At 34.7% G+C, this 19,953-nt stretch overlaps 1 protein-coding gene and 1 non-coding gene across 2 annotated transcripts; both read right to left on the bottom strand.

Annotated features, from left to right (window-relative positions):
• Positions 1-2,921: 2,921 nt before the first annotated feature.
• Positions 2,922-2,995, bottom strand: trnar-ucu. Its single transcript has one exon. It is a non-coding gene; the product is annotated as a tRNA-Arg (tRNA).
• Positions 2,996-3,546: 551 nt separating this feature from the next.
• On the bottom strand, positions 3,547-15,266 carry il13ra1 (interleukin 13 receptor, alpha 1). The gene is made up of 10 exons (XM_048185721.1): positions 14,959-15,266; positions 14,590-14,720; positions 9,584-9,746; positions 8,707-8,806; positions 8,424-8,602; positions 7,088-7,221; positions 6,746-6,884; positions 5,273-5,372; positions 5,025-5,118; positions 3,547-4,707 (listed from the first exon to the last, which is right to left on the bottom strand). The coding sequence occupies exons 1-10, from the start codon at positions 15,035-15,037 to the stop codon at positions 4,597-4,599; spliced, it is 1,230 nt and encodes a 409-aa protein (XP_048041678.1). The 5' UTR covers positions 15,038-15,266; the 3' UTR covers positions 3,547-4,596.
• Positions 15,267-19,953: the final 4,687 nt, after the last annotated feature.

Raw genomic sequence — 19,953 nt, forward strand, 5'->3', positions numbered from 1 at the left:
GACCTAAATGCGCGTCTCCTGTGCCTCATTTCCGAGGCACGCGTCTGACTGTTTCGAACCGCTGCAGTGACGTGATGACTTTACCAGTCAGTGATTGGCTCTTATTTAGAAGGCGGGACTTATTCCGCCATATTGCGCGTTACACTTTTTCCCATTCAAAACAATACGAGTGACACGTCTTGTGTTATTCTATAGTCTTTGAAACATTCCATGATTTTTCTCCTTATAGTGGACTTCAATGGACCCCAAATGGTTAAAGGTCAAAATTACAGTTTCATTGCAGCTTCAAAGCATTCTACACGATCCCAGATGAGAAATAAGGGTCTTATCTAGAGAAACCATCACTCATTTTTTTAAAAATAAAAATAAAAAATGATATGTTTTAACCAAAAATGCTCATCTTGAACTAGCTCTCTTCTTCTCTATTTGAATTCCGGCAGTGTAGACGTTGCTAAGTGTATCACTGCCCTCCTCAGGTCAAAGTTTGAACTAAATTGCCATATACAATGTGCTAGTGCAAGTATATTATACAATTAGTTCAAACTTTGACCTGTGGAGGGCAGTAATACACTTAGCAGCGTCTACACTGCTGGAATTCAAATAGAGAAGACGAAGAAGAAAAAGAAGAGAGCTAGTTCAAGATGAGCATTTCTGGTTAAAACGTGTGTAATTTTAATTTTTTTTTTTTTAGAAAATGAGTGATGGCTTCTATAGATAAGACCCTTATTTCTCATCTGGGATCGTGTAGAACGCTTTGAAGCTGCACTGAAACTGTAATTTTGACCTTCAACCGTTTGGGGTCCATTGAAGTCCACTATAAGGAGAAAAATCCTGGAATGTTTTCATCAAAAACCTTAATTTATTTTCAACTGAAGAAAGAAGGACATGGACATCTTGGATGACATGGGGGTGAGTAAATTATCAGGAAAATTTAATTTGAAAGTGAACTAATCCTTTAAAGGGTTAGTTAACACTTTCAAAATGCCAAGAAAGGTACTACATACATATTTAAAACAGTTTGTGTGACTACAGTTGTTCATCTTTAATGTTATGAAGTGACGAGAATACTTTTTGTGCACCAAAAAACAAAATAACGACTTTATTCAACAATATCAAGTGATGGGCGATCTCAAAACACTGCTTCACAAAGCTTCGAAGCTTTACGAATCTTTGGTTTTGAATCAGTGGTTCGGAGTGTGTATCAAACTGCCAAAGTCACGTGAACCATTGAAATTTCGGAAAGTTTCGAAACAGTAATGACGTAACGAAGCCTCGTTTATTGAAATCACGTGACTTTGGCAGTAAAGGGTGAACTAACCTTTTAAGTTTTTTTGTCTGATCAGTTTAATAACTCACTAAATCGCCTCTATCCAGGGATGTAGCTTTGGGTTATTTATTTATTTATTTTTTTTGCACATGGTGCTGCAGAGGTTTAAAGTTTTGTAGCACAGGCCACACAATTGTAGCACAAGTAGGCCATAAAAAGAGCATTTCCCCCTTGATACTTTGAAGAGCTTAAACTATTCGCTGAACCAACAGAATCGGTTCTTTGAAACGAACGTTCGAAAGAACCGATTCTCGGAACTGAGTCGAAGTCTCCATCACTATTTCCCTTTTACCCATCCCAGTTCAGTTGCCCTCCCTCTTCAGAACTCCACAGCGACAAAGAGAATAGACCCCGCGGGTGCGAAGAAATAAACCACCTCCTTCATCGTATCGTAGAGACTGGACTCGCATTTTTCAGTGTACGTTCATCCCTGCTGGAAGGAAAAGGACTTTGAGGGGCAAAATATTGGCAGCATTAGCTTACTGGATGTAGGCTACTGTAATATGTCAGTGAATATAGAAAATATAGAAACGCAGTTATTAATTTAAACTTGTCTATGGATGCATTTGCAGTTTGGCAGCACGAGGATATTAAGATCACTGGACTGTCAAATAGGCTATGTAATCCTGGGTTTCTATCGTGATCACTTTCAGACTTAACGTTTTGTGAATGTAAGTAGGCTACATATCTTTGTGTGCTCTGCCATCTGCTGGACAGAATCAGAACTAGTGGACAAAATTTGGACTAGTGACCAAATTACTGGAGATATTAGATCGGACTGTACGGTAATGTTCTCATTATAAACTTCTGATATAGGCTATTCACTACCCAGAATCAATGCAAAAGAATTGTTTTGGCCATAACATAACCCTGATTTGTAAATTGCGTTTTCTCTTTTATACATAAGATAAGAAAAGTAGGTAAATATGTTATGGTGCTTGAACTACTTAATGTAAATTGGACAATGCTATTTTAAAAAAAAAAAAGCTCAATAGGCCTAAATAATTCAATTTAAATGTCGTATTTACCTCATTTATCTCAATATGTTAAGCCAAAATGGGCTGTGAACAAAGAAACACCTGCTCTTTTAATGTATTACAATTCTTTGTAATAAAAAGAATGACATGACATTACAAGAAATGTGTTATGGCATTAAAATAAAGGCATTAAATGTGCATATTGTGAAGGGATTGAGTGAAGAAATATTGAGTGTTAGAATAGTAATATATAATATTATCATGGCCATAATATTAAAAAGCAATTTAACTTAAACTCATTTTAAATCACTGTAACCATTCTGTTAACATGTGAAAGAGAAAGAGAATTTTATATATAAACTCACACCAATCAAAACAGTTGATGCATGTAGTTTGTGATTGGATTGTGAATAATTTTTCAATTAATCAGTCAGTCTATGCAGAATTCTTCAACATCATCTCGATTTTCAGGATTTACATTTCTCTTACATTATTCTGCATGCTTTTGGTCAAAGCACAAAGATACAAATATGCCTTAAGCTATTACACTTAAATCGTTGATGTGCACAAAAGGCACTTTAAAAGCTATTAACATGCTCCATCCGAGAGCTGCACTGCATCTCTGCCGGGACTCGAACCCGGAGCCTCTGGATTAGAAGTCCAGCGCGCTATTCCATTGCGCCACAGAGACCGAGCCAATAAAAATCGATCAGACCCGCTTTAGAGACACACTGCACGGCGTATGCCTTCATCAGCATCCAGCAGCATCAGGACCACACTGCCGCCATTTTGGATCTCTGCGGACTGCCAGTAGAGGGAGCTCTAAGCGCAACTAAACAGCAGCTCTGAGCCAACATGGCGGACTCCAACGCAGATGATTGAATTGCTGTTTATGCAACTTGAAAAACTTTTACTTTTTAAGATTTTAGATTAAGATATACAAATATTTATGACGGTTACCATATTTTCGCTATTATAGTACTTATTATTAGACTTTAAAACTGTAAGAACAATAGTACATTTGTAAAATGTATTTCTCTTTCTTTTTATCCTATTTTTTTTTCCTTTGCTCGACAACCAACACTTTTTTATTTGACTTTGTCGAATAATTAAATGAGTTGTAAAGATGTGTCCAACTCTAAACAGGATACCCAGCCATGCTAACAATAATTACAGCAAAATACCGCAGCAGAAATATGTTCACTCAACCTTGATATGAGACATAAAATAAAATAAAAATGCTTAAATATTAACTTGTATTTATTTGAATATCTGAATGTTTGTGTGACTTTCTATATCCATTATTTTGTATTATTTCCCTATTGTTTAGTCACCAGCCAAAGTTGTCAATGTACAGTATATACACATTAGAGTCAAGAACAATTTGCTTTCTGGTATACAGTAAACCACACTTTAAAAATACATGTAACAATTCACAGTGTATAGAAAAGCAAATTTCATTTATATATACAGTATATATAGGCTATATATATATATATATATATATATATATATATATATATATATTTTTGTAGCAGTATGTTTAGATTGTAAACTGTGCAAAAACACCCATGAGCCCATAAATGCGGCTATAAAGACAAGCATGTAAAAGTTCTGAAAAGGTGTGCAAAAGAAAGATTCCACATTCCATGAATCTTTTTGGAGTGTATTTCTATCAAGCTGTATTCAGGGTGTTGATACTTATGTTGTCCACTGGCCTTTGGATACACCGCTAGCTCCATATACCACATCAGGGATCGGCAATGTCGGTCCTGGAGTGCCGCTGTCCTGCAGAGTTCAGCTCCAACCCTAATCAAACACATCTGAACAAGCTAATGCATGTGTCAGGATTATTCAGGCTGAAGCCACTAATAAGACCATTTCTACTAAGGCTACAGGCAGGTGAGTTTTTTTTTTAATCAGGGTTGTCTCTGCAGGACAGCAGCACTCCAGGACCGATGTTGCCCAATCCCTGTACCAGATAACCAGATCCAACCAACCTGCCATAGGAAAGTCCATTGATTGCTTTTCTTATCTTCACAATACATTCAATGAAAACAAGCCTCTGTTGTCTCAGGAAGAGCAATTTACTGGCAACGCATAGCAAAATGCGTAATAAGTGAAGTCGAAGTCCATTCAAAAAAATGTAGGTGGAGCCTGGATTCATTATTCATTAACAGACAACGGGAGTTTGGTCCTCCTCATTGCGTAGACATTGTCCAGACAGTGTAAGTTTTGAGTGCACCCTGAGTCCATCCTGATTTACTGGATATTTCCAGTCATCAGAAATGTTTATTTCACCTCATTTTTCATCGTTGGTACAAACGGTGTGTCAGGTTCAAGACTTATCCTGCTTTCTACGACTTCTTCAAGGGGAATATACAGTCTGCCAGCTGCAGGACTCTGGTGGTGAAGAGATTAAAGCAAGAATATTAATATAATAATAATAATAATATTTTGGTAGCATTTCATTTTACAGCCCAGTTCCACATGAACATACAATGTGCTAATGATAGTTGGATAATAATTAGGTGCTAACCCTGAACCTACCCCTAAACTTAACCCATGTAATTACTTTATATTACCCAGTACTTTCTTGAGCAAATGCACTGCAAGTAAACATGCGTGCATATACTTTAAAATAAAGTTGTTTTTTACAAGCAAATGTGTAAATTTAAGAGGTTTTAAACTGATGAATGTTGACTGGCTGCACAATTTACCTGGAGTTCCTCTGGGGTTCTGATGTTGTTGATGAGCATGTCCTTAAAGAGAAGCGATGGCTCTGGGATTTTTGGGAATATGATGTCTTTGTGTCTGAAATAAGAGAAGCAAGTTTCAGTTTATTCTAGGCCTCAGTAATCATGTATACATTCAGTTCTTAGAACATGATAATATGCAATAATATTGCTTAATAATTGACATTTTTAAATCAAAGAGCAGAACAATGAATATCTAAATTATTCATCACCTTCTGAGCAGCACAAGAGAGACTACCAGGCAAAAGGAAACTATGAGCGGGATTATAATGACAGCCAGCAATGCAAGCAATTTCGGATCGTTGTCCTCTCCTACAAGAGCACAAAGAAAAACATTCAAGTTAATCTGTCAAAGACCAGAGGAAAGCACATTACGCTACCGTTCAAAGGTTCAAAGTCAGTGCGATTTTTTTTTTTTTAAAGAATTTCTATTTTATACAAATGCTATGATTCTGAATGTTATATTCATCAAAGAATCCAGAATAAAAATTTATCACGGTTTCAACAAAAATATAAATCAGCAAAACTGTAAAGTATGTATGAAAAGTATCATTTGACTGAAGACTGGAAATGTTGCCATCACAGAAATATATTACATATTCAAAGTTATTTTAAATTGTAATAATATTTTGAGATGTTTATTGTATTTTTGATTAAAAAAGGTCACGTTAAAATTGTCTTGGAAACTTGGCATAATTCACCCTAAAATGAAAAATGAGTCATCATTTACTTACCTTGGTGTTGTTCTAATGTAGTTTACTGTTCTTTCTTTTACAGACCACAAAAAATAATGTTTAAAAAATGTCCTACTTGCGTTTATCCATATAATGGCAATGAATAATGACAAGCATTAAGCTTTTAAACAAAGATGCGTCCCATGCGACACATGTCGTATATTCCAAGTGGGACCATGGGACCATGGGACCATTCTTTTAATTTAAAAAGCTTGATGCTGGTCACTATTCACTGCCATTATATGGACAAGCGTGAGCGGGACATTTTTTTTAAAAATTCTCCTTTTGTGGTCCGATAAAGAAAGAAGGGTGTTACGGTATTAGAACAACACCAGGGTCATTTTAGGTGAACTATCCCTTTAAATTTTCTACATTTTAAAATGCCATTTTTATTGTTTTTCCCTTTGTAACGACTGTTCCAGGACTCGAATGGTTGAGGATCCAAACGCAGTATATATTAAGGGGTAATCCACAATCATATTCCAAAATACAGGAAACAGGTCAAACACAGGTGAGCAGTCTAAACAAAGATAACATCCAGGGCTAAGACAAAAACAAGGCAATCCAGGGAACATGAAAAAACAACAAAGATTCAGGAAACAGGGAACAAGGCTCAGAAATGCAGTACAACAGACTTACAAGACCTAACGACGAGTGACTGAATGAACCAGTTTTATATAGGCAGAAACTAACAAGGTAATGAACAACAGCCGAATGTAATCAAGGCTGATAAGTCTGGGCAGTGAATTATGGGAAATTGAGTCTATGATAGTGAGGCAGTAGTCCTGGGTGGAGTGCTCTCTGGTGGCTATCAAGGACACTCCCACTGGTAATCATGACACCCTTGAGGCAGGCTTCCTTATACTATGAGAATTTAGGATGAAATATGACTTGTGATAGTGAGTGATTATCGTAGTTGATTATGATGCAGGTTACTAGGTTCAGACGTACCATATTCCACCTCGTCACTCGGATCACTACTCCCTTCACCGCAATTATTTGAGAAGATGACCTGCACTCTGGCTCTGTACTTGCAGGCTGGGTCATACTGCACCTCGAGCTGACTATTTATGAGCGGTGTAGTTTCATTCTGTAAACACAACAACAGAAAAATATAGGATCAAAAAAATAAAAACTTTTTTTTTGATCTTGTTTAATATGACATTATGTGCTCAACTACATGGTGCAATAATAGTTCTGCTGAGGTCATGCTTGAACTGTGACTTTTAGTGAGAATGGAGAGGACCTGATCCTGTACTATGAAATAATAATAATGTAGAGGACACGATTTACCTTATTGCAGTTGCTGATTGTATAGTGGTACATGTAGCATTTCTTTGAAAACTCATCTAAATCTGATCCATTTGCTTGAAAAAGGAGTTTTTGCCCAACTTTATGGATTGTAAGTTGAGGTTTGTTTAGTTTCACTGCAAAATAAGTCCAAAAAAGAAAAAGAGACTTTTTGTTAGTGTATGTGTCTGTCTATTTAAGGAAACAGAGAAGAAACTTACATTATAAAAACTTACAATGATAATACAGTTATTGCAGTATTATTAAAGGTTTTACTCAATGTAGGCCCACACATTAACATGATCAACTTTTCTTTTTGTTTTAAAATAGTTTGCTGTTATGAAACTGACAACTCTCGATATTCATAGATTTCAGTCACATGACTGGAGATAATAAGATGAGATAATAATGCCGTCATGGAATTGTTTTAAACAATAAAACGTTGTTAAATGCTCGACATAGTTTAAAAAAACTTGGGTCTTCTCAGGTCCACTCAGAAAAAGCACATTTATTTTAAATTACCCGAGACCCGAGGCCACTAATACTGAACCCGACCTGTGGCACTCGTCTAAGTTTTGGACCCGAACCCGCTCGAGTCGGACCTCGGGGTTTTGCATCCAAGTGGACCCGTGAAGACCTCTACCTCCAGGTGGGTGTTCCTATACGGGTGTGACGTCAGTTGAAAACAATGAATAATGTGCAGTTGTGGTGAGAAATGGAGTACCCCCAGGGAATCGGGTCTCCTTTAGGACCCAGAGTGATCCTAATGATTCAACGGGCTTTTAATAGGTAGTATTTTTAGTGCCTGATTATAATTCCTGTAAAATCACGTTATGATTTATTTAGTTTAAATTGCGTTATAATGAGTATTAATGTCTTTCAAATTACATGGTTCATAGTATATTACTGAAGCTATAGGTTGTGAAATTAAGCATTTCTCGTTCTGTTTTTTAGTTAGCTTATGTAACAGCATAACATACATCTACCCAATTAGCCCGCTATATTATATTATATTATATTATATTATATTATATTATATTATATTATATTATATTATATTATATTATATTATATTATATTAGGTGTTTTTTGCTTCCAATATCTGTTTCCAGTTTGTTTTATTATGCAATACATAAGCATTCATTTTATATTTCAAGCATGATGTTTGTGCACTTAATGTAATAAACTTCATACAATAGTAAAATAGGTTATAATTAGTCAAGACATCACGATAACAAATTTTGATCAGCCTGGGTCCTAAAGGAGACCTGATTTCTGGTAGGGGAGTCAGTTTCTCATGACACTGTAATTGAGGAAAAGTGAAAAGGTGCATGTTTACCGTAATCTACTGGACGTTTATCCTTGAAAGTGTTGCTTACGGAAGTACCATTGTAAGTGCCGTTGAACAGATAGAATATGTTCATCGCATCCTTGAGAGATTCATCATGTATGATACATCCTCTGGTCTTCATCGTCTCATCAGGTTTACATTTTTTTATTGATTCATCCCGAGGTAGCCTGAAACACAAGTTTACAACCAGTTCATGTATGCAAGGAACTTAAATGACAAATAAAAAGGGAAATATACAAAGCAATGGTGAGACAAACAGAAAATGACAAACCAGTAATATAAACTGAGGTCTTGGACATCAACAACAGGAATCCAAGTGCATTTCATCTTGCTGTGGGAATATTCATTGCTTCTGTTTTTCACCAGCCTCACTGAAATAAATGTGCAGATTTCAAATCAGTGCTTGAGATTAGATTGCAAAAGTGAAACATCTGGAATATGAGATTCATCTGTGGATTATGGAAGAGATGAATCTTAATGGTTGATGCCATTATTCAAAAAAAAAAAAAATTCATAGTTTGGAATGATTATGAATTGTATTAGACATTATGACCAGTTGCAGAAGGGCTTGATTTGCAAAAATGTGCAGTGATCATGGAAGTAAGTCTGGCATTTAATTAGACATCTAAAGACTTGTTTAACTGCATATTTGACAAATGCCACTTTAAAAAAAAATACAAGCTACTACTGCAGAGGGAGAAAGCAGAGATTCAGTGTGATCTAAAGCATTTGTTTATCGCATTTCAGCACAGATTGTTTAGTGTCACAATGTAATGCAGATTTCGAAAAAGGCTTTTATTATAGGATGGAAGAGTTAAAAATTATATTGGACTCAATATTTAACCTGCAGCTCTTGATAATAACTTTTCATCTTGTGACTTTCTTCTTTGGTAAAATGAATCAAAGGATTCTGCAATCTGTATCCAATAATACCATAACACAATTAGATACTATACATGGAAAAACAGGATACCATAAATACAGTAAGGTAAGATAAAAACAATTAGCCAATTTAATTACCTCAACCACTGAATAAACTAATAACATACTGCTCTTGATTATAATTGAGTTCGCTGCTACTGGATCAGTATAGAATTATAAAAAATGGACACAATTTACATTAAATAGTTGGCTACAGTGTTGAGTACCTGAAGGTGGAGCTATGCTAATGTTCGTCGGTTGACTATTGCCTCGTTTTTCACAGTTTTCAGGGTTTGTTATGACACTGATGCACAGTCCATTCACATTGGAGACATCCAATTTACAGCCCAGGGTTTGGACTCTCTTGGAATCGTATTTTCCTGAACAGTCCTGTTGGTGAAAGAGGATTTTTGTGTTAATTACTGCTGTAAGATATAGTATGTTTGTACTTGTGTTCATTTTGTGTTGCTGTGTTTGTGCATTACTCCATACTGAGTAAAGATGAGTCACTTTCTCATGAAAGCCTCCCCCACCCTCCTATTATTCCTTTCCAAACAAAACATTTTTTTACAAACATTTCCTCAATAACACTTTACAATAAGGTTAATTTGGTAACTATTAAAGGTGCTACAGAGGATCTTTTCGTCGACTGAGAAACCAAAGACTGTTAGTGAGTTTTTGAAATGAGTGCATGCGTAAGAACAACCCCCCTCCTTCACAGCTCGTTTTGAGGGAACGCCTCACAAAACTCGTGCACGAGTATTGGAACACGAGTGTTTAACACCGGCATTCGCTGTGTCGTGTTAGTGGATTCATTATGTCGGACTCACCGCAGGTAACTCATAATCTGCAGTTGTTACCCCTGCCGCGCACGTCTCTCACAAGGAACGTAATGGCAGTGATTGACAAGCCAGAGGGCCAATTGGCTGATGTTTTTAAGGTCCTACCTCGTGCACAGGTGATGTATATTAATATTATTCCTTTCAGTGCACCTAATAAATAGTCTTTTATCAGTCAGTAAAGACAGTTTCAAGTAATATTGCAAAAATGTATAAAACAAAACATCCTCTGTAGCACCTTTAACTAACATAAACTAACCATGAGCAATATATATATATTACTGTATTTGTTCATCTTTGTTAGTTAATAAAAATCCAGCTGTTCATAGTTTGTTCATGTTTCTTCACAGTGCATTAACTAATGTTAATGAAACTCTTGATTTTAATAATGTATTAGTAATTGTTGAAATTACCATTAACAAAGACTAATAAATGCTGTAGAAGTGCAGTTCATTATAAGTTCATGTTAACTAATGAACCTTATTGTAAAGAGTTGCCAGATGGTTGAAATGTGTGTAATATATTTCAGGAACTTTTGTGCTTTCATTAAATTCCAGTGCAAAGCAACTGGTTTCATTTTGAACAAGCAGTGGCTGACCACCTAAAACTACACAAGAGCAGAACCAAGGTATTGCATCATGTAGGTGGACAAACCACACAAACTAATTTGCATTTATTCTCTTTCATTATTCCCTTTTCTCATATACGTACATACATATAAAACACAGAAACAAAAACAATCACCAAAATTTTCCTCTTCTTCTCACTTCACCAAACCAAGTTATTGTGTATAATGTGTGTGTTAATGAGGGTCTTAGACTTGGAGGCTGGTCTAATCTAATGGTCAAAGTAACATAATAATAATTTTCTAATTAAATGAAGCCTTTGTCAAGCTTTACAGTGTCAGTACAACTGGTCGTACTCTTTGCTAACCTGATTGGCTCTCCTAGAAGGAAGTGACTTTTCAGAAGGATGTTTAACTCTGAAAGTCCCTAAAATGCCACAGGCTAGAGATGCACCGGTCGACTGGCTATAAATCAGAACAGGCCGGTTTTTGCTCTATTTTTTTTAGCTTTATTTAGGCCAATCTCTATTCGGGACTTCTGAAGAACACAAAAGATGTTTTTAAAAAAAGTCGTTAAGCAGACAGACCCATTGACTTCCACGGTGTTTTTTCCTCATATTATGGAAGTCAAAGGGGGCCCTGGGCCTGTTTACCGACATTAATCAAAATATCTTCTTCTGAAGATAGTTCAGCTGAAGAAAGAAAATTATACAGGTTTGGAACAATTTGATGGTGAGTTAATGATGACAGAATTTCCATTTTTGGGTAAACTATAACTCTGTCTAATGCCTGTTTATAAGCGCAGTGCTGCTTTGTCTACAGCGATACCCAAAGAAACTGCTGCTATTCCATATGCGCCACCTACTGTCAGAGTAAATTTGCATTTATATTCAGTCTTTCTGCTGCAGGTGTGTCTTATGTAGCATAATTTCACAAATCTAAAGTCAGTCAATTCTGTTTTTGCCTTAAATCTTGAAATTATACAATCTAGTTCAAAAACAACTGCTCATGCTATCATCTTTGTTTGTATCGTGATTAAATTCAGTGGTTGCCTCTAATTTCAAATGGTTACAGATATTTTAGTTTCATGTGTGCTGGAGAGAAGTCAAAACACATCTCATAAAAGCTTGTTTGATTTCAAGTATGCAGAGCTGTAAAACGTATCTGAAAACCATACTTGAGTAAAAGTACAGCAGATACCTTACATCAAAAATGACTCCAGAGTACTGCGTAAAGTAAAAAAACAAACAAAAAAAAACCGCACAAGATATAGTACCTTCAATGCCCTTAGATGGCGATATAGCTTCTTTATAGCAGAAACCAATGGCTGCAGAAAAAGTTAGGTGCCATGCAAAATGTAATATGTAATTGAATTTCTCATCACAAATGTATTTGAGTAAAAAGCAAATTTACTTGTTCAAAAATGTAGTCTAGGGATGAATCGCGATTAATCGTTTGCAAAATAAAAGTCTGTGTTTACGTATTATATGTGTGTGTTCTGTGTATAATAATTATGTATAATAAATACACACACATGCATGTATAAATTTAAGAAATATATGCATGCTTAAATATATATATTTATATATATTTTATATTACATATAAATATAAATATTTTATATATAAATCTAAATTTTTTCTTAAATATATACATGTGTGTCTGTATTTATATATACATAATTATTATACACAGAACACACACATATAATACGTAAACACAGACTTTTATTTTGCAAACGATTAATCTCGATTAATCGTTGCACATCCCTAATGTCGTCATGTAGAGAGTAAAAGTTACTAATATATTTGGTACTCAGTACAACTACAAAGTAGGCAAAAAGATGCTTAAGTAATGGAAATTTGTACCAACATGTACAAATTTCCATTAGTTAACATTTTCTTTGTGTGAACATCATAGTACTTGGCAGAATTATTATACTAAGTAGATTAAAAAGGTCTTTATGTCCATTACATTTCCTGTACCATAACACTCAATGGGGAATACATGAAATGAACGGGCTTTAAGTCAAAGGACAAAGAGCTGCCAGCTTTACAGGGCTCATAAATGAAAAATGAAAGGCAGGGTTTTATAAACGCTTATTGTTATACTGCTTGAAACTCATATCCTGATAGCAATCAAGTGGTGTAAATATTAAAACATGTCCTCTGTGAAAGTCTCAGGACCAAAAAATGCTCATCCAACCGAATTATATGATGTCCTACCTGCCTGTCAACATATGTATTTCCATACCTCCGCACACCCGCACATCACACGTCATCAGCGTGTTTCGTAAGGCTATGCAGAGTTGTACACAGACAGTCACTGAGTGCCACAAACAAACAGCAGCCGCCTTTTGCAGTTCCTCCTGAACCAAAATAACAAGCTTATGCTGCGTTCACGCCATGTCGAAACCAAGAAGGCATCCCGTGACGTTCTACCAGGAGCTGTATTTATGCGTTTTTATGTAAACACTGTCAATACCAAAATGAATCTGCAGCAGTCAGGTGGTACACCTAGAGCTCTTTAAGTTGTTTATGTTCAGTATTATCGTAATGTTATGTGCTTTGAGACAAGAGGTCATTTAACACCGTCTCTCGTCTCATGTTGCTTTGCAGAATCTGCCTGCCTTTCTTGTGCATTCATGTGTTTTGAAGGAGGTGTGGCTTTGAAGAGCGCTCTAAGCCTTAACACATGTAATATATGAGAAAATGACAAACTCAATGTAGACTTTGAGTTTAGATTAGATCAGACCTGATTTTGTTTTATTGACTTAAATTCTAGTTCAGCGTTTGTTCAGTGCTTCTCAGGTTTGGTTAATAGCATGTTTACAGAGAAATACTTTCCTGCATATAAGCATGTCAAGGTCACGTACTAAGATCCGCCGTGTTTTGACTCAAGTATGCTTATAAAACTGAGTGAAATGCGGGACAACAAAGGCATTTTCTTTATTACTGTTTCACCATTATATGATATCAATCAACATGAAAAACATTAAATTAAACAGCATTTATTTTAAGTATGCATAGTTTAATGGCATACTTTTACGTGGGAGCTCACATGGAATATAAGTAGCCTACTTTTTAAAAAATATTTATCTGTAAAACTGCAGGACTATTTAAAAGGCAAAAAATATGATTCAAAATGGTCCTGCCTCAGTTACTTATGTTACATAACATCATTAAATATAATAGATAAATATAAATATAATGCATCATATATACTATAAAAAAGTCTATAAGATTTTATTCACCTGAGATCTTCATCTTAAGTGCTATAGCCAGATAAATATAACCCTAAAAACATTTTTGACCAATGAATAGCAAACTCCGTCAAACCTGTGTTGTCAGGCTTCGACTAAAAAAACCCAGGTTTATATTTTGTCCCACATAAAAAAAAAATACTATAGTAATTTATAGTAAATACTATAGTGTTTTTGAACCATACTCGAATTAATTTGTTGTGGTAATTCTATAGTTGCTGTGGTAACATAACAACTATAGTAATATAAACAATTCATTAAAGTGTTGTAAATACTTTGGTTCAATGGTTCAAAAACTTTTTATAGTATTTACTCTAAATTACTAAAGTATTTTTTCATGTGGGTACTGCATGTTAATTGAAACACCTTACCACTTTCTCCAACAATAAATAGCTTAAATAATATTTTACAAAAAAATAAAATATAATCACGATAATTCGAAATGGATAAGATCTGAACAAATAACCAATTTAAGAAAAGTATGTCTAATTTTACATTCTTAAGAGTTGACTTACTATTGCAATTGTATCCACCGAGAGAGTGAGCGACGGATCGAGAGTGACTCACCTGCGAATAGTGCACATGTACCGTGTAGTTCACTCTACAGCTATGATCCAAATCCTCAGGCTTCTCCCATGTCAAACTAAGCCGAAAAGGTGTTTCCCATATAAAGGTCAGATTCTTCGGAGGAGGGAGTTCTAAGGATTTTAGAAGAGGGAAACAAGAGAAGACCAAGAGGGAAAAAACGAGAAAAATATAAAATAAGAACAGCGTTCAACAACAAATTAAAGGGAGCAAGTTCAGACATGAGAAGGTCTCTGACGTCACTGTTTCGGGAATTATACAGGATGCCCCGCAAACGCTGTCATAAGGAAACTTAAGGGGAAAAGCGTTCCTAACAAACACGCAACACAACAACAGTAACGTTAAACCTACCTGATATGTTATCACCTCCAACGAACATGACGGAGACAGAGAAGCATATCATCAAGGTTAAATCCCAAAATCGACACATTTCGACGGTTTTGTCGGATAATCCGTGTAAAATTCAAAGTGAAATCACGTAATCCCTTTGTTGACATACGCTAAACGCGATATTTTGACTTTACTCTCAAGTGGTCGTACCCGTGCTTGGCATAACTCAACCAGAGTAAAGTAGGCTACGTCTGTCAGCCTCGCGCTCGAAACAGAAGTGTGACTGGAGCTTCTTGGACTGTCAGACTGAAGTGGGTGGAGTGTGTGAGTCAGTCAACTCGCTTCAGGACTTTTCCAGGAATCACGTACACTAGCTACTTCAGTCGCATATAGCCTAGTGTATTTTTTTTCTACTTTTCCGAGTTAAATTGCGAATACAGTCCCAGTCGAGCTAGTATTAGGAAATGATACAATTACAGAATGTTTATAGCCACGTATGTTTACACACATACAAGGAATTTGCCTTGGTGCAAACGAAACTTCCAGTGCAACAGGATACAGATAGAAAAATAAATAAAGATGAGTAAATTGCACACGTACACACACACACACACACACACACACGTTTTGTTTTGCTATCTTAGTGAGGACATTCCATAGACATAATGGTTTTTACAAACTGTAAAATTTTTAATAAAACATCGTTTATAATGTTTTTAAAGCTATTTATATATGAGGACTCATGAAATGTCCTCATATTTCATGTTTATGTCGTAATACCAGTGTAATACCCATGTCATTATACAAATTTGTGTCCTCATAAATCACAAAAACAAGTGCGCGCACACACACACACTAAATATATGTAAATACATGTAAATATAAATAAATGTAAATAATTTTAAGATTTTCAGGGTAAGGCAAGGAGACTGTCCTGAATGACTGATTTTTTATGAACTTATTGTTTTTTGTTGATTAAAAAAAAAAAAAAAATCTGTACTCCAGCTTTAAACCATTTAATAAATATCTTCAACAGTCAACCCTGCTACCATAACCTTACTGAAAGCTCAATATTTGTAGAAATATTAAAATTCATATAAAAAAATAGCTTGAGATTGCACCATGTAATTGCAATTTCTATGCATTTCGGTTAGAATGAAAGAATCCTGATGGAATGCTTAAAATCGTGAAGACATTTATCTCGAAATAGAGTTAATGAATGAATTGGTTAATACAATTTAAAGTAGGCCTAACCATTATTATTTATACATTTCTGAAACTGGAAACTCTGCATCGATGAGAAGTTAAACCCAGGGGCGTAGTTTGCGGGGGGATGGGGGGGAGGTAACCCCCCCAATATTCAAATCCATCAGTTACAACCCCCCCAATATTTCAACATGAAAATCACAGTAGATCTATACTAACATATGTATAATTTGTTTATTTTGTAACAATAATTTTGTTTCTAATCGAATATGAGTTTGTCATAATAAATTAGTCCAAAAAGTACTCCCCTTCCATTGAACCGATTGGTAACGCCCAACCAATGAGCGTCGCACTTTCACCAAAACAACGCGAGTGGAGCTCTAATGTTTGAATGGAGAGCACGGGTAGCACCAAAAAATGAAGAGAACCGTTGCCCAGCCGACTATATTAAACTTCTGTTCAAAGAGGGATGTTAAAAAGAATAAAGCATGTACTGAGAAGGAGGTATGAAAACATTGTAATAGCTAGGTACACTCCACATATATTTTAGCTAGCTAATCCATTGCAATTTAGCCAACTATCAGTGTAACTGTAACCAGTTACCAAAACAGCCATCTGTTTTGTTACTTCATTTTTCAATAGTGTTTTATCAATGACAAAAATATTCACATCGGTGTTTGTTTTCTTCCTTAATTAATCTGACTTTTGAACGAACTGGCTTGAATGAACGATTTAAGTAGCTCACTTATTAAAACGTCGAATCGCTGCCACCTACTGGCGGTTTCAATATTTAACATAATTTCTTTCTTTTTAATCACTCCATTATGTTAGAATTTGATGCATGGTTATAGATAAATTCCATAAAGTTATGATAGATAGATAGATAGATAGATAGATAGATAGATAGATAGATAGATAGATAGATAGATAGATAGATAGATAGATAGATAAAGAAGAAATAAATTATCCAATAACGCTACACATAAAACAGATTTTTTTTTAATTAAAAAAAAAAAACCAGATAGCATACCAACGCTCAACCCCCCCAATGTTGAAACCAAATCTACGCCCTTGGTTAAACCACAACATAAAAGTAACTATTAACACTTTAATTCTCAAAACATTCATTAAAAATCATTGACAAACATAACCGTTTTCAGCACGACAATAACTCATTTTCATCAGCATCTGTAGTTTCTCTTAGCTGCCTGTACACAACATTTGTAGGCGTAAAGCAATTGTTTTGTACAAATCATTAACACAAGACTTAAGACTGTCATTTTGTCTTCAGATTTAGATAGTTTTACACACAGTTACATCATGATGTATTAGTCATGACAGTTAACTGTTTAAGCTGCAAAAACCAGTTTTGTGCCATCAGATTATATCAGTACTTGAGTATCAGTATACATTTAAGTGTATGATCAAAGTCATGGTCTTTGGTATGATATTAATCACCTCCACTGTCCCTCTCAGAAAGCAGGCGCCAAAATAAATTGTTACAGTTTTTCTCAATCGATTTGACACATTTCTCCAAAGTAATGTAACTGCCCTCAAAACAATTAACACAGTGATGTAAACACACTCGTACCTTAGCTACGAAAAAAGCTCTGCATTTTTTTATAGTAATGCATTTGTTAAAAGCAAATACTAACATCAAAACTACAAGTGTATTCTCTAATGATTTTAGAACACTTTTAGCTGTAGATGTACAAATACACTAACGAAAATACACATTTATGGGTCAATGATGTGACAGGTCAATTTGTTTTTTAATAATAAAAAACAAAGATATGACATCCAAAGTATGTAAGGTAGTACAACTAGATCTGTTTTATTGAATCCAAAAGGTTTTAATTACATTTTACTACCTATAAATGTATTTTAAAGATTTTGAAGTGTCAAAAGGTCATTCGGTTTAACCGTCCAAAGGCCAAAACAGCCATTTAATTTGTGATTAAAATATCTTAAAATGTAATAAATGCATATATTTTTTATTATGGCATGATTTGATCATCATATATCAACATAGTGCAACATGGTATTAAAATTATGTGCAGAAGTCGTTGTTTTGTTATGAGAAAGAATGTATGGAAAAAATTAATTTCATTGATGTCATTCAGAGTAAAGGGACCGTTTTGGATCAAGTCATGCGTTCAATATCATGTGACAGGATGTGACATCATTCAGACACCTGCAAAGGACCACATGGTCGTGAAGCAAAGTAACTAACTCTCTTTTAACTATTTGAAAAATTTGTTTTCACTCGCTCATACACTTCCCGAAACATCAGATCATTCGGTATAACTGCTATAAAACATGGAAAATGTTGTAATATTTTAAAAACTTGTACTAAATATAAAATGTTTGATTGCTCTTTTGCTAGCTAGCTAGCTAGATATCAGCCTGTTAGCATTGTTTGAAAATATCGTCATTCAGTAAAACTGAAATTTTGGTTAAACCGAATGACTTTTTTGGTGACAAATTTTGTCCATCTTGTAAAAAATGACAAAAGCAGTGTTGATTTAAAAAAAACACATATAATCTCATTGTTAACACTTAATAAAACTTCAAAATTAATTATATCTCCATTATTTTTTTTACTCCTTTAAAAACCTTATTCATCAATGACCCATATTGTAATGTTTTTCCAACAGGTTTTGTTATATTGGTCATTGAGCAGCACATAAAGCTTCAAAAAAGGTTTTTTTTTAAAAATATTTTCAAAACTGATGAAATGCATATTTCTGAGTCATGAACAATGTGTAAACAAGTTTCAGTTGTTACATAACATTCCAAGTGTTTAATTTATTTATTTATTTACTTTTTTGTCAAGTGGAACAACCAAATATTTGTAAATATTTATCTACCCATACTTGAAATTAGCTGTTTTTTCAGTATTTTAGAGATACAAACCTAAATCTATTGGGGTCCTCTGACTGTTGCATTACAGTATCAGGCTTAACGTTATTCCCTTGTCAGTTGATAATAAAATATTTCAGTTGTGCCACCCTGACATTTGAGAACATACATTGACATTCGAGAATAATTGCCGGGCAAAAGTTTTTCAATTATCTCAACAGCTTCAAAACTACTAATTCAGGGGACCTTTAGTCATTACTTAAATATATATATTGTTGTGAAATAAAAAATCAATTTCTGAAATGCCTTTTACTTGTAATTTTTATTTTATTGAGCTTGGATGACACACAAATTATGCCTATTGATTTGATATACTATTATGACTTGTCATAGTTTAACATTTTCAGTTAATCAAAAATGTACTTAAGTTCTGTTAATGTAAAATACAATCTGATGACGTATAAACGTGTTTCAATATTTTGAGTTGTATGAACACTTCTTTTAATTTAGACGAACTTAAGTTAAGTGAAACTGGGCTGGGATTTATATTTCCCATCATTCTTTGCCCATGGCACTTGAAAGGGAGAGTAAATGCTAAAATTAAGTGTTATATAATGTTTTTTGCACAAGATTAATGGTAAGGGAGATTTAGCAGTAATTAGTGTGTTGTTATGCTAATTTAGAAGAGTTTCTGTTAATATGGGTTTTTGGAGATTTACCATCATGGTGACAAGCGGTGCTTGGTAAAAATGCGGAAATGTGTTTTATTGGGTCCAAAAAGCATCTTCACCTTACTTAAAACATTATGTTGGCTCAACTTAAATAGTTGCATTCATGTTGACAATTATTAAGTTCATGTTACTTAGAAATGTGTTTTTATTGCGGCAAAAAAAAGTCTTCACCTTACTTAAAACATTATGTTGGATCAACTCAAAATATTGCTTTGAA

This window comes from Megalobrama amblycephala, linkage group LG3 (genome assembly GCF_018812025.1).
Source record: "Megalobrama amblycephala isolate DHTTF-2021 linkage group LG3, ASM1881202v1, whole genome shotgun sequence".
Taxonomy (NCBI): Eukaryota; Metazoa; Chordata; class Actinopteri; order Cypriniformes; family Xenocyprididae; genus Megalobrama; species Megalobrama amblycephala.

What these genes read in the sequence shown, in the direction of transcription:
- il13ra1 (XM_048185721.1), bottom strand. Translation starts at nt 15,037, where the DNA reads ATGTGTCGATTTTGGGATTTAACCTTGATGATATGCTTCTCTGTCTCC. An exon ending in TGGAGGTGATAACATATCAG is followed by an intron (nt 14,721 to 14,958) that starts GTAGGTTTAACG and finishes TAAAATCCTTAG; the next exon opens with AACTCCCTCCTCCGAAGAAT. An exon ending in TAAACGTCCAGTAGATTACG is followed by an intron (nt 7,222 to 8,423) that starts GTAAACATGCAC and finishes CTTATTTTGCAG; the next exon opens with TGAAACTAAACAAACCTCAA.